General features: G+C 34.6%; 1 protein-coding gene across 1 annotated transcript in view; it reads right to left on the minus strand.

The window, feature by feature from the left end:
• The window catches only part of SPOPL (speckle type BTB/POZ protein like), a 21,707-nt gene extending 8,331 nt beyond the window's left edge, over positions 1–13,376 (minus strand). Inside the window, exons 1-7 of the mRNA XM_085320971.1 lie at positions 13,247–13,376; positions 12,941–13,062; positions 12,529–12,680; positions 7,802–7,929; positions 2,952–3,129; positions 2,803–2,858; positions 956–1,078 (exon numbers count right to left, since the gene is read on the minus strand). Of these exons, the coding sequence (XP_085177097.1) occupies positions 956–1,078; positions 2,803–2,858; positions 2,952–3,129; positions 7,802–7,929; positions 12,529–12,680; positions 12,941–13,062; positions 13,247–13,324 (837 nt within the window). The 5' untranslated portion in view covers positions 13,325–13,376. The remainder of the gene's footprint in view (positions 1–955; positions 1,079–2,802; positions 2,859–2,951; positions 3,130–7,801; positions 7,930–12,528; positions 12,681–12,940; positions 13,063–13,246) is intronic.
• Positions 13,377–13,751: the final 375 nt, after the last annotated feature.

Genomic DNA, 13,751 nt, shown 5'->3' on the forward strand with positions numbered 1-13,751 from the left:
AAAGAAAGAAAGAAAGGGTTGGCTGCAAGACCAGTAATGGAGAGCTGTGGAGGGTAACACCTAAGCTGCAATAACAGTATTCTTATGTGCTGATTTGGCAATGGCCTAAAGCACAAAGCAAGGTGAGAGCTGAAATGTACAAAGTGACATAGCTTCTGTGAAATAAAATYCCAGAAGCAAGCAAAATATWTWTWTTTTTWAAAAAACTACAACATGAGGCTATGTGACAAAAAACGGAGCAGAAAAGTTTAAGATTACACACACACACACCATTCTMTAGGTTCTAAACTACTTACACATCCTCAAGAAAGGACAACTAAGTGATCTCTGAAGATGGTCAACTAAAATTTCATTTCAAGTCATAAAGCAGTGAAGATAGAACATGGCACTGGGTCAAGTTTAAAGAAAATGTTAGAAAACTAGTTATGGTAAGAATGGGAATCATCTCACCTTGATGAAGCCCCTTCATCTCAAAAATTACAGTAGGAAAAGTATTTAGAGCAACAATTTAAAGAGTAGACRAGATCTCAATACAGAAGAAATAAAAGATTAGAACTATTCTGTTTGTAGGGAAGACAAAAAAGTTCTTAAGTAGCAGTACTTTAGGGAAGACAGTTATTTGAACATTTGTATTAATCCTCAACATAAAGATGTAGGAGACATGGAAGATTGACTTTAAATTATATTAGTGGTACCAATTTCCCCGCCAAAATTTTTGATAGTAAATATAATTAAGAGCTGAAATATTTCTAGTCAAAAAAGATTGACAGAAAGCTTTTTAAGCCTTTTACTGCTAAAAAGCATCTATCCTTTCCCATCATTCTGCAATTCAGATGAGTTCTGTTTTTCTTTTTATTTAAAGAAATCAAAATATACACCAATCTTGCAAAGATTTGTTAGAAGAATGTTCCATAAACAAACAGCAATTTTGAGAATTTAGGAGCTAATTACTTACTTTGTCTGCAGCTGCCAACAAGCTGTCAGCCATTTTTTCAAGGTTTGGTGCTTTTCCTGTGTAAATGAATCTCATCATTTCTTTAAAAACTTCAGGGTCAACATCATTTATTTCTACACGATTCTGGTAAAGAAGAATCACCAAAAACCTCTGTAATTTAGCTATAATTTTAAAGTGAAAATACTGAATAACATTTGCACGCATAGTACTTTCGATTTGCAATCCTTCAGACAGAACCTTTACGAATTTAAGCCAACACTCAATAGTATTAAGCAGAAAGTAAATCAAACTCAGTAATCCAAAGTCAGGTAGTAATTAGCTGAAAAAAAGCTTAGGCAACAATAACCTGCACATTTTTTTCTAGAAATGTCTGGCTCTATGTGGAATTGATGGCATGGACTCTATACATTAGAGAGGCAGGCATTCAGGAATACTTAAAAATATTGCTGAACCTCCAACCTGACAGTGGCATACTTAGAATACTAGTGGTCAGAACATTAGACAGAACAAAGCGAGACATAGCTTGGCTCAATTTAGGTTGAGTCTACACAGCATTATGTTTTATTCTTGAAATCCAGAATGCAAAGAAACATATCTCAACAGTGTCACATATCTGAAGGCCTTCCCAATAAAACTGTTGTCTTGCATGTTTGAACCCATGCCCTAAGAGTATCCTGACAAACAAGTAATGCAGTAGGAGACAACGTAAAATACAACGAAGAAGGAAGTAGATTTTGGAGATGATACAAAAAAATATATTAAAATAACAAAAATCACAAGCTATCCAGCACACAGACATACATGCTCTGTTTTCCTATGCACTGAAGCAAGCACAGTATTTAGGAGTAAGACTGCACTGCAGATTTATGGCTAACATGAAAGCCATCAGCATTTCTGAAAGTGTTGTGACCTTTAACTGAGTAGGTGACGCTGCTCAGGAAAAATGGACATGCCTGGGTTTCTTTAACTCCAGAAATCCCAAGTAAATGCTTCCAATATTCCAATTCTGCCTAGGAAAGTTTTCAGATGAAGGAAGTGCAGAGAGAAAAAATTCCAACTCCGAAAAAAAATTGGCATTTTGCAGCCCCACACTCATCTGACAAATTCATTCATMCAAGTGGCATCACCGCAACCTGCAAGACTTCAGGCGATGAACATCTATTAAAATCCTTTGTGAGCTGACCAGTCCCTCGCCTTTCAATTACAGTCATAGATTCTGTCTGTAACTGATTTTAGATGTTATTTATCATGAAAGACAAACAGCACTGTGGGAGATATCCAGTGTGTAAAAGGAAAAGCAGCTCTCTGGGCTGATTAAATAACTATCCATCCAAAACACTTCTACAGATCAAGTGTTTGCAAAAACCATGAATGAAAAGGAGTGCTTCACTTCAGTGCTTAATTACAGTTATAATTCACACACAGTTTTCTTATTTGTATCCTAGCTGCCTTATAAAGCTTATATTAAAATTAAGCAAGTAACACTTACATAGAATTAATTGGCTTATGCAGTGGGTTAAACTAAAGCAAAAAGGGACAGATTGTTAACTACTAATGCTGCTGATCCAGCATATTAACATAACTTATCTAGGGCAAAAAAAAAAAAAAAAAAAAAAAAAGCTTACGTGAAATAACAGGCTCTCACAAATCCTCCAGAATCTTTCCCAGAATCTGTTCTTTCTCCATGAGTAAATTCCCACACAGGGAGAGTTCAAGGAGTAGTACCTCCTCTCATTCAGCATGAGACAGTACTTACCTTTACCAATTTACAACATATTGGGTTTTCTGTAGCTCTTCTTTCTCACACTGTGTGAATATTTACATGTTAAGTTTTCAGTAAGGCTTACCTTTTTGCTTTCCTCCATTTCATGTTCAAACATTGCATTAAAAACTGGAGAACGTGCTGCAGCAAGAGAAGGAAATATTATATATAATCAAATTATAAGTTTTTAGCAATTTTAATAACAAAAAATAACAATACAAAAGTAGAAAGTACCTGCAAGGACAGATTTATGAGCTTTGAATTCTTGTCCTCCTACATAAAAACTGCAATCTGTAAATCTTGTTGTTTCCCAGAGATTCCCTAAATCTTCTGCTAGTCGACATTCAGGTACCTTCAAAGTGTTTGTATTAGACTGTCCTGATATATTTACTGAGTCTTGGACCACGCTTACCTAACAGAAAATCACAGCAAGACAACTCCTTCATAACTGAATGCCAATAAATAATTAAATTATAGCACCTATGGCTAGAAGTTCAACAATTCTTAAGCAAAGCAAAAACACAGGCATTTCAGGCATTAGGCCAGAACCTTAAACCAGTGGATTGAAAAAGCAGAATTATGAGTCTGTATTTTTTTTAATATATAAAAACAAGAGAAAATTCCTTAAATAACATAGAGTAAATAAAGTTTTACTTAAGTGTGTCAAACATCGCTTATTTATCCAACTCAAACAAAAACGAACAGCACAGTACTACATGCCACATGACAAAAAAGCCCAAGTAAGTAAACCAAGGACAGATATGGTTGCTCAGATACCAACAGGATCCTTAGGTTAATGCTATTTCACAGATAAACACACAGTTCAACACTCTTCACATGCTTAAGTAAAACATACATGAAATAAAATTCTAAACAGATCATCAGAACCATAAAAAAAYAAAAAAGTTTTATGAAATTGATCTACATTTTGAATAGTTGCTTTACTACCTTACTTTAGAGCAAGATCATATTTAAACTCCAATGCAACAACGCAATCTAAGCGTAAGCAACATTGCTCCTTCATCATTCCATTTTACTTCGTCCAGACAAAGCAGAAATCACAACTTCTTCCAACTAAGATAAAAGCCCATCTTTATTAAAATTACTTATCTATTATGTTTTATACTCCAATGACTTGCATTTCTTAATGAAACGCATGTTCACCAGATGTAATTTTATAAAAACTAGTTTTAAGATAACTGAGTGACATATAGCTGAAATGAATATATTGCCATTAATTCTCACATTCAATTCTTCCATATAATAAAAGTCAGTCAACAGGAGAGTAGCATTCTTACTTGYTTTTTTCAGATATCAGTACACATTCTTTTAATTAGTCTGTAGGGGAAACAGAATAACTCCGCAGGTTTTATTTTTGTGGTCTGATAGCACAGGCCTGAGAATAAAAGCTTCCTGAAGAACTACAAGATCTTGACTACTGCATCTCSCAAACACAGGAATTAGGAGTATATTAGGAGAAAATACCAGAACTGTTGAGACAGTCTTGTTTGATTTCCACAGCCATAGAAGTTGGCATAAAACAAAAATAGCAGGACTAAGCTTCACAGAAAGTCAGGGAAGTGCAACCAWACACCAGATCAGAAAAGGATGATGATCCAATTAAGACAGCAGTTTGGAAATTTGAATCATTGACTAATTCCATTTCATCCCGCACCACCTTGTGATTATGAGAATTCCATTACATTCTCCCATCTTTTAAAAGAAAAGACAACAAAAACCTACTGCAAAGCACTGCAAAATTTCACTTTCACATTAGGTCTATATATTTACTACACTCAAAGACCTATATAGGGCTACTGTGTACTCAATTGCACAGTTTTCACTTAAGCAGAGTGATTTTAGGGAATACACATAAAAGGAGCTTTAGCTTAGCCACATCAGCCTTCCTGGATCTATTCTGCTGTCGATGGAGAGTTTTGCTTCTCCAGAAACTTCACTTGAAGTTAAGCTCTTTCTCTAAGTTGTCTGTACAGGATCCTCTTTTTGTTAACTATAGACAGTGCCTAGGAAAGTAACTTACATATCCCTTATATTTACGCAAGCTGATCTCAGGCTTTTATCTCAAGCTTTTACTATTTTAGAGAGATTTCTAACAAATATCGATGGTTGTAAAATCCAGAAAAGTTTGCTTTGAGCCATCCTGTTAAGATGTAACCTGAGTAAAATTTTAATTCATGTCTCCTACAGCTGAGTATTGTCTTATCAGACAGCTGCCCAGGTAACAACAACTTTTAAAGAGCCTAACCACAAATACTTACAGGGATCTGATTTTTCATATCTCACTTGTCCAGATGGGATGTTTAAAATCAATTTCAATCATCTCTTAATTAAATGAATCATTTATTTAAATCAGGCTGAAATCCAATAAAGTTAATCCCACAGAGCTACTGAAAAACTCTCCTTATGCTGACAATTATAAAACGGTCACTTTTTTCAACATCTAATACCAAATCCTTACTTTAGGCACCCCAGAGTAGTGTTCATAAAATCACCCACAAGAATGTGAGTATTTCTTTAGTAAATTGCAGGATGACAAAGAGAGGTTAAAACCAGTAGTAAACAACTTAGCTTAAAAAGGAGTAGCAATCTAGCTAGGACTTCCAGGTACTCCACAAGGTCCGATTTACTTTCTTTCTTAGGAAGCTATCCTGCACACAGTTTTGCACTGCACGCATACTTCAGGTGAACAGATCCTGTTTACCTTGCTTACCCTCCTGCACAAGGGTATGTAAGGACKCAGAAGCTATGACTAACAGCTTAGTGTGTTAAATGATAATTAACACTGATACCATCATCACCTTGTTTTTCAGTCTGTGGTACTACAATAGTAAAAGATGGTGTGATACTCTAGATTGCTCACTCAACATAAGTTAACTGAGACCTGCAAAAGCATTTAGTACAAAAAAAAAAGTCTCTACAAAGAATTTGCAATTCTGTTAGCAGATGTAAACATTTGCAAGATTTTGGTATTTTAAGACTATATGCCAAGTGAGAACTGGGACCAGAGATCAGTTTGCTTAAAAAACATAAAATTATGAAACTGCGTTTAATCAATAGGTCTCTTGTTAGTGGTAACACTAGACTTTGCAAAGTATTTAACCTAATCCTTCAATTTCCAATCCAAGATCACATCGAATTTACCTTAAGAACAGTCTGCAATGCAGAAAAACCATCTTTGAATATACTGCTAAGGAAGAATAAATAATTTTTCTGCAGCCCAAAGGGTAGAAGGAGACTCACCAACACAGCGGGTACTCAAGTGATCTTTCCTAAATGTTTGCTGTATGTGCTAAAGTTCCTTCAAGCCACATTTAACACTGTTTTAAAAAGTTGTAAGTCAGTCTAGAATAAGACAATCACGGAAATTAGTGCTCACAGTTGAATTTAAAAAGGACAAAAACTTCAGATGCCTGCAGAAACAGATCCTCCAAACAAGATCTGTTATTTCTAATGACAGCTTAATAGCTAGAAGAGCACATCAGAATAAATGAGTCTAAAAAACAAAAAGATTTGGATCTCCAATCCTTCTTAGTTTGAACCAAGCCAGAAGTTATTCTGACATGCACAACTAAATGCTGTGCTTCCTTCAACATTTATAGTTAAGGTAGCTCAAACACTTTACATAAGCCACTCACATTTAAAACATCAATAAATTTTTTAGGGAAAAAAATTTGCTCAATGATTAGCACTAATTTAAACAACAATATTTCCCTGTGGGAAAAATCAGTATATGCTCAAATTTGCACAAACTTTATCTTTAATAATACATAAAGCAACATATTTCCAAAACCAAACAATATTTTGAAGGGCTATTTATAATCAATCTATTCAAAAGGGGGTAAATTCAAAAAAAAGAAAATACTTACGAGTATCTTCACAGAACTATAAAATACTTGTTACATCTAATTTTATCACCCAAATAATTGTATTCATAACAATTTTATCATGCAGCTACTGGAACGTGTCCAAGTGAAAATAGATGCACTATACATTTGCACCATCTAGTCTCAGAGGCCACATTTCAATTATTCTTCCTACACAGCATAATGACATATAATTAAGTTGTAATCTTGCCAAGACAACTTTGCACATTTCCTGTAAATACAGATCAAAGGAAACTTACTAGCAGTTATAGCATCTATCATCCTCCTCCTAAGCCACTAATCACTCCATGGCAGCAGTGATAACCTGCCAATGTATACTTAACATACACTGTACTCATACTGCATCTTCCTCTGGTTTCCATTTTTAATATACAGTAAGCGTTTTACTGATTTTAATATGACAACTCATCTGCCAACAAAACTTATTTAAAAAGTGACCCATAATTCTCCATGAAGTGAAATTTATGCATATAATTCTCAACATTCGTTCTCAGCATTAACCAGTCCTTCTATGGAAAACTTGCATTTGTTCAGGAAACAAAGTGTAATAATCACTATGGAAAAAGAGCTCTCAAATATAATGCCATTAAAAGAATTTTGCTTAAATATATGCCTATAAATAACAGGTTTAGAGGTAAAATTCACAACCAAAATCTTAGTGAGTTACAAAATTAGGACAGGTGCACAAATTAAACTGTTAAATTTACCTGAAAATTTTGTTTAAACCCCTAAGTTATAGTACAGTACTATTGATTCTTCCTGACAAATATTTTTTCCACAAAGCAAACCAACATACAAACAACTTCCTTTTGCTTATRGAATAATCTTATGCTTCCAAATGAAACTTCTTTAAATACAAGCAATCTCAGWAAAATGGTATTTGTATCAACCAATTTTGACATAAATAACTACAGGTAATTCTAATGTAATGCTAGCTGATTCACAGAGAAACCTAACAGTTTACAAACGATAAATTCAGACTTCTTTTGCACTTCCATGTACATGTATCAATAAAGGAAACAAAGTATAAGCAGRTAACAAGTAAATCTGTATCTTAGTATATTTATGGCTTACAGAAAACAACTTTTATCACATATTAGTGTTTTCAAGTAACATAAAATATTTTCTGGTCTAATACAGATGTTATTTAAAAGCTTACCACTTAAAGCCCATACTCACCTCACAAAATAACGTAAGCTTGTCRTCTGGTAAAAGACCATTAGCTTCATCTAGCAAAAAATCTCTTCGGATAAATTTTTTAAAACCCCAGTCTTTGCCTTGCACAAATCTGTATGCTCTTTGGCTTTCTGATTAAAAAAAAAGAAAAAGATTATATACAAAGGAAGTTAAATAAAAAACATTAGCAAATGATAACATCTAAAGAATCTGTACTAAGAAAGCCTAAGTGTTAATTCACTACTGAATCAATTTTATATATTTAGATTGTGTGTTTCACATTTTTAGGAAACTCACCGCTGACCACACTGTATGTTTATGTTGTAACAGTGTTGTTTTATAACAGACTCAGTAGATCTTAATRGAGCACAGTTTGCAATTCAACCATGTCATCTGTTTAGATGTTATCTTAGGCACAATTCAGCAAGAGAAAAATTTGTCAATAAACATTTAAAAATGTTAATGTGTCAAAACAGAAACTCTTCACATGAAAGYACTGTTACAATGAATTTCTCATCACATGCACTTTCTGAAAAGATTTCAGCAGTTGTTGTAATATTCGGTTTTGACTCCTTCCTGAAATGGAAAGTCCTGTTTCACAGGCTGAAATTATTTTCAAATACAAAAAGAGCATTAAAAAGGTAAAACAGAAATACATCGTTTCAACTAACAAACTATTGCTTTGGTCATAGATATACTTTAGTTGGCTTTTTAGCCCTTTGTTGTAATACTTTTGATATTTACCAGATTTGCTATGACCACACAACTATTTTTCCCATTCTAAAGTTAATAGCCCTCAAAAGGATTCCCAAGGTCATGGTGAAAACAAGGGCTCAAGGTAGCTCTCTTTAAAAGAGCTAATAGGATGAAATCAATATYAATCACTGTTCAAACTCTATTCCAAAAAGTTACACATTAAGTTTTATGTAAGTCGGTGTATAGAAGTTATTTTACATGGTATGTCCACTACAATTTGGTCACTTGTTCCACAAACTAAATCACAGGAAAAAGCATTGCATATTTTTAACAAAAACATGGGAAATAGGTTATCTGGAGACTGGAGCAAGAATACTTCTTAAATACAGAATCAGAGCCTCAAAAAAATTAAGAGCCCTCCAAGTCAGGGCTCTTCTTTAATTCCAAAAAAGCATGTTAAAAATGTGACAATTTTGTTTTATGGATTTTARCCTCCTGAAGGAAACTGAAAGTTTAAGTCAGAAGTTTAGTATAAAGTAAAATATTTTTCATGGCAGAATTGTTTTGAAAAGCATTCCTTCTAGAAGTTCTAGAATAAAAAGTATCAAAGTCCAATTTCCCCCCTTGATAGTTAATCTGGTAGCATCACTGAAATAGTCTTTAACATGTAACACAGCATTGTATAAAATAGATGGTTTTCACTTCCAATAGCTGAAGAAATAAAATTCAGCACAGTTTTCCCACCAAAAATAGATGAAGCAAAATATGTCCTACTGGTTTTGATTACATTTTATGAATACAATGAAGAACAAGTCAGGAACTGACAGTGCAGGAGGTCTTTCTATCCCTGTCACCTTAAGACATCTTATTCATATATTTTTTTTAAAAAACAACAACAAAGCCCACACCACACACACACACACCCCTCCAAACAACAAACAAGCTACCAAAGCAGAGTACAGAAGTAGAGGCCAACTGAACAGCAACATAGGCTTTGAAGGGTGACAGAACAATAACAGAATACTATTTACATTCTTAAATCTTAATATTGAGAAAAAAAAAACAATGCCAGCCATTTTTAAAGATGCCTTTTTTTTTAATCTGGATTGTTTTCCCATTTTTGGTCAACTTGTTAAAAACTTGAAACAAATGCAGAGAAATTGCAAAAAAAGAAACCTCAAACTCATATTCAAAAGACGTTCAAAACTTTCTTCTCTAGATTCAGCCTAATTCTTAATTCTACAGATTTGCATGTTACTATCAGTGTTAGCCCTCTGAARTTACATGAACAGTAGCAATTTGTAACTATACAAAACTACAGAAATRGAGCAGCATAGAGCTGTAAATACATTTTTCTTGTTTCCTAATAAAGTAAAAATTTCAATTCTTTACTTATTCTATATACAGCTCCTTCATTTGAAGCAGTAGTCTATGCATGAMTTGTCAGTTAACAAAGGACACCTGTAGTTGGGCATCATTACAAGGTATAAATAAAAATAGACCATCTCCCAGGTCAGACAGTAAATGGCTGGGAAGTTCAAGAAACATTCCTGTTGGTAATGTCCCAAAATTGAAAAGTGTTTATACATCCTCTAGTACCAAACACAGGACAGTTGCTATTGCAAAAACTGAACAATATCTGTTCACAGGACTTTTTGCAAAAAAAATCAGAAGGTGCTAAACAGCATTTGAAGTACCAATTAGCAAATAATCACTGCATTCTCAAAATCCCTTCAACATCAGATGTATCCTTCATTCAGAACGGTATTATGGGGAAAGCTCTCAGATCCTTCCTGGGAAATCAGCATGACTGGATGTGCCTTCACCCTAATGTGCACAGCATGAAGAACAAAGAGCCTCCTCTTCGTTAGAGGCCTGCATGAGATGAGCCAGCTGAGAGTTTATGGGTCAGGATTAGAGGGCAGGTCAACACTGACATCGTTGCAGTGGGCATCTGCTACAGACTGTCTCATCAGGAAAAAGTGAACGARGCCTTCTTCAAACAACTGGAAGATGCCTCAGACGTTCATAGACCCTAGTTCTCATGGGAAACTTTAACCATCCTGATATTTGCTGGAGACACAATACAGCAGTGCACAAACAATTTGGGAGACTTCCGGAGAGCACTGATGATAACTTCCTGAAGGTGACCGAGAAGCCTATGAGGAGRGATGTTCTACTGGACCTCATACTTGCAAAAAAAGAACAGGTCAGGGATGTGAAGGCTGGGTGCATCCTTGGCTACAGCAACCACGAGCTGGAGGAGTTCAGGATCACCTGAATCATTCTGTGATTCTACAATTATCTCAAAACATGCACTGACTGCATATCACACTTAAATTTAATTGCATACACCAGTACAATACTGGACAGGAATATTGTCTCAAACCAAAATCAACAATCCATCAAATACATAAAGGGATAGTTTTATTCATGTAAGCTCCAGATTAGGAGGCTTATAAGGAATGAAGGAGCCAACTCCACTAGTGTAAGAAGATGGATACAAAGTAAAATAAGTATATGCATTTACTTCTCTTCCAAATGTCCATCCATCTATTAAAAACCTTATGATATTTAGATTTGCACTATGTTTTGAGGATTTGCTTTAAAGACTACTGGAGGGCCTAGTTATATAGCAAGGAAGGATCATCTTGAACCAAAATATTGAGGCCTAGTACTCAAGAGAGAGAAGAGAAAACTTAGAGACTAAAAAAATTACGTTACTCCAGAAAACGGAACAAACTCCTCAGAAGACTTTAGGCACAGGTACTAGAGAACTACAGATTTTCCAACAGATTCTGAACTTGTAACAGAGCAGATCCTGCAAGATCTGCAAGTCCAAAAAAGGAGGGAAGAAAAGTAGACAGATTCTTCATGTACAGAACTAACAGCACAAACTCAAAGACCAGCACTAAATTGTTGAGGTAAATCAGATTCTCAGATCAGACTGGAGATGCCAGAGTTTAGCATTACATGTTACCTTGCACTTTGGCAAGCAGACTAAAAAGTGCTTCTCTGTTCACCTACTACTTAATATCCAACAGAATCTACTTGTGTTTTTCTAACTTCACGTAATGATGTGACTGTGCTTTGGGAAATGAGCATCTTCTTAAAAATTATTATTCACAAATGCATAAACACCTGAAAGGCAAATAGGGATTTATATGTTTATTTCTGAGGTCATAGAGGAAAGTTATGCTCACTCAAGTATGGTTTTATTAAAAGTAAAATGCTAACTTACTCAGCCCGAGTCTTTCTGATCTCTCATATCTGGCTGAAGGGCATCCTGCATAAGAAGTTACTCTACCCATACATATGTTTGGAAAAATCAGACATCTGTTGTTATATGTCATCTGAATGATTAGAATTAGCACTTATATAGCCTGTTTAATTCAAAAGGTCCTCAAAATATTTAGTATTAAAAGAATTCCAGCTGTGAATCATACATTTTCTTGGGAAATTCAGCCTTCCCTAAAAATGTTTCTAATCAAGGCTGTGCTTACAAGTTTGAAAATAAGAGCCTTGCTTTTTCCAAATCAAGACGGCAATTAAATTGAATCACCAATTATTTCAAYGTAATTCCTTGGATACATGGTTCATGTTTTTAAATTGATTACCGTGCAAATCAAATTAAATAGACCAAAACATTGTAAAGGAGTGTCTACATAAAACATGCATGTTTAACCTGATTAACTATGGAAATCAAACACTTCCTTCAACTGTAGTTACCAACAGGGAACAAGAATAATCTGCTAGAAAAGCCAGGTGACAAGAATCTGGAGTGACAGTAGTTAGTAATGCCACAATAATTTATACTGTTTCAGATAGAATTAACATAGCTCAATGGTCAGAAACATGTGAAACATGGATAAAATTATTTAAATCAAGTTTCTAGAAGGATCCTTAAAACAGATGCTTTAAAGCTTGCCTCAGTGTTAAATTTTGTTTTCACTTGAAAAAAATTTCAACACTAGTTTTCTTTGGGTTATTCTTTCAAAACTGCATGCACTATACTATTTTCAAGTTTCCCTTACCCATTGCTTTTGTTTCTTCTCTTTTAGCATTCAGCAGGGAAAATTTGAATTTTGCTCTGACTTCACTTTTTGGACAACTGACTAAGAGCAAATACAATGACAGGTAGTCTTTGCTTTCATCGTCTAGTCCCTTTGGGTTCACTCTCAGACACCTGGAAGAAGTGAAGAAATCATACATTTTAAAATTGCACACAGAATAAGTTGTGACATTTTTATAAGATATAATGACACAAGCTACCAAAACGAATGTTCTCCTGTGACTGCTGAAACTATAAAACTAGAAACACCCAGTATCTATAATAAAACTTCAAGAAATATCCTCAAATTTTAATATTTATTCATGACTTGACTTCACAACTCTGAGGCAAAAAAAMCACCCCCCAATACAACAAAAGCAAAAAAAAGACCTTACCACTTCATTTTGTCATTTGGCCCTGACGAAAAGGTAGAACTCTTTAAAACTTCACCCATTTCTTCTCGGCAAAAACTGAAGTTATTAATGGTCCACATGTACGAAAATTTTACTACTTTAACCTGAACAAGAGATGTAGAAAACTTCAATAAAGTTCAACTTACTTGCCAAGCATTAACTATAAGAACTAGCTGACGGTCAGCCCAACTCAAAGCGTTGCAGGATTTCTTTCTTTTCTCTCTCTCTCTCTTTTTTTTTTAATTACTTTGACAAGAAAACAAAGCCACAAGAATTCATGCAAATTACCTGTGTGTAACACCAGCTTTCAGCCACAGGTCCACTGGACATCTCTCCAGGAGGAGGTGGGGTGGGGACCCTGGACATTGCCACTTATTGCAGGTTTATAGTATCAAGATAGCAATCCAAACTTCAGTAATTTTCCTAAAAAATAATTCATACATTTTTTTTGGTCACTCTCTTTAAGCACAGAAAAAAAAAAACATAATATGATATCCAGATTTCTCTTTACTAAACAATGCACTGGAATACTAAAGTTGAAAGGAGGATTGTTTAGACAAGCTGGATGTCATTAATAACCACTTGTACCCAAACGACAAGCTGAATCCTCACGTAATACTTCATAAAAGCAAATGCCTACGCGTTATTCAGTAACATCAATGGCTTCCTTTGTTAATTACCATTATCACTCTAGTCACATTATAACTTTTTAAAGATCTTTTTCTTTGTTTTCAAGGGTACCTAGGACCTTGTGAGACTAAGATATTAGTAGTAACRTGTTAGTTGTCCATAG

This window comes from Rhea americana, unplaced genomic scaffold (genome assembly GCF_003343005.1).
Source record: "Rhea americana isolate MKP2758 unplaced genomic scaffold, rheAme1 scaffold_67, whole genome shotgun sequence".
Taxonomy (NCBI): domain Eukaryota; kingdom Metazoa; phylum Chordata; class Aves; order Rheiformes; family Rheidae; genus Rhea; species Rhea americana.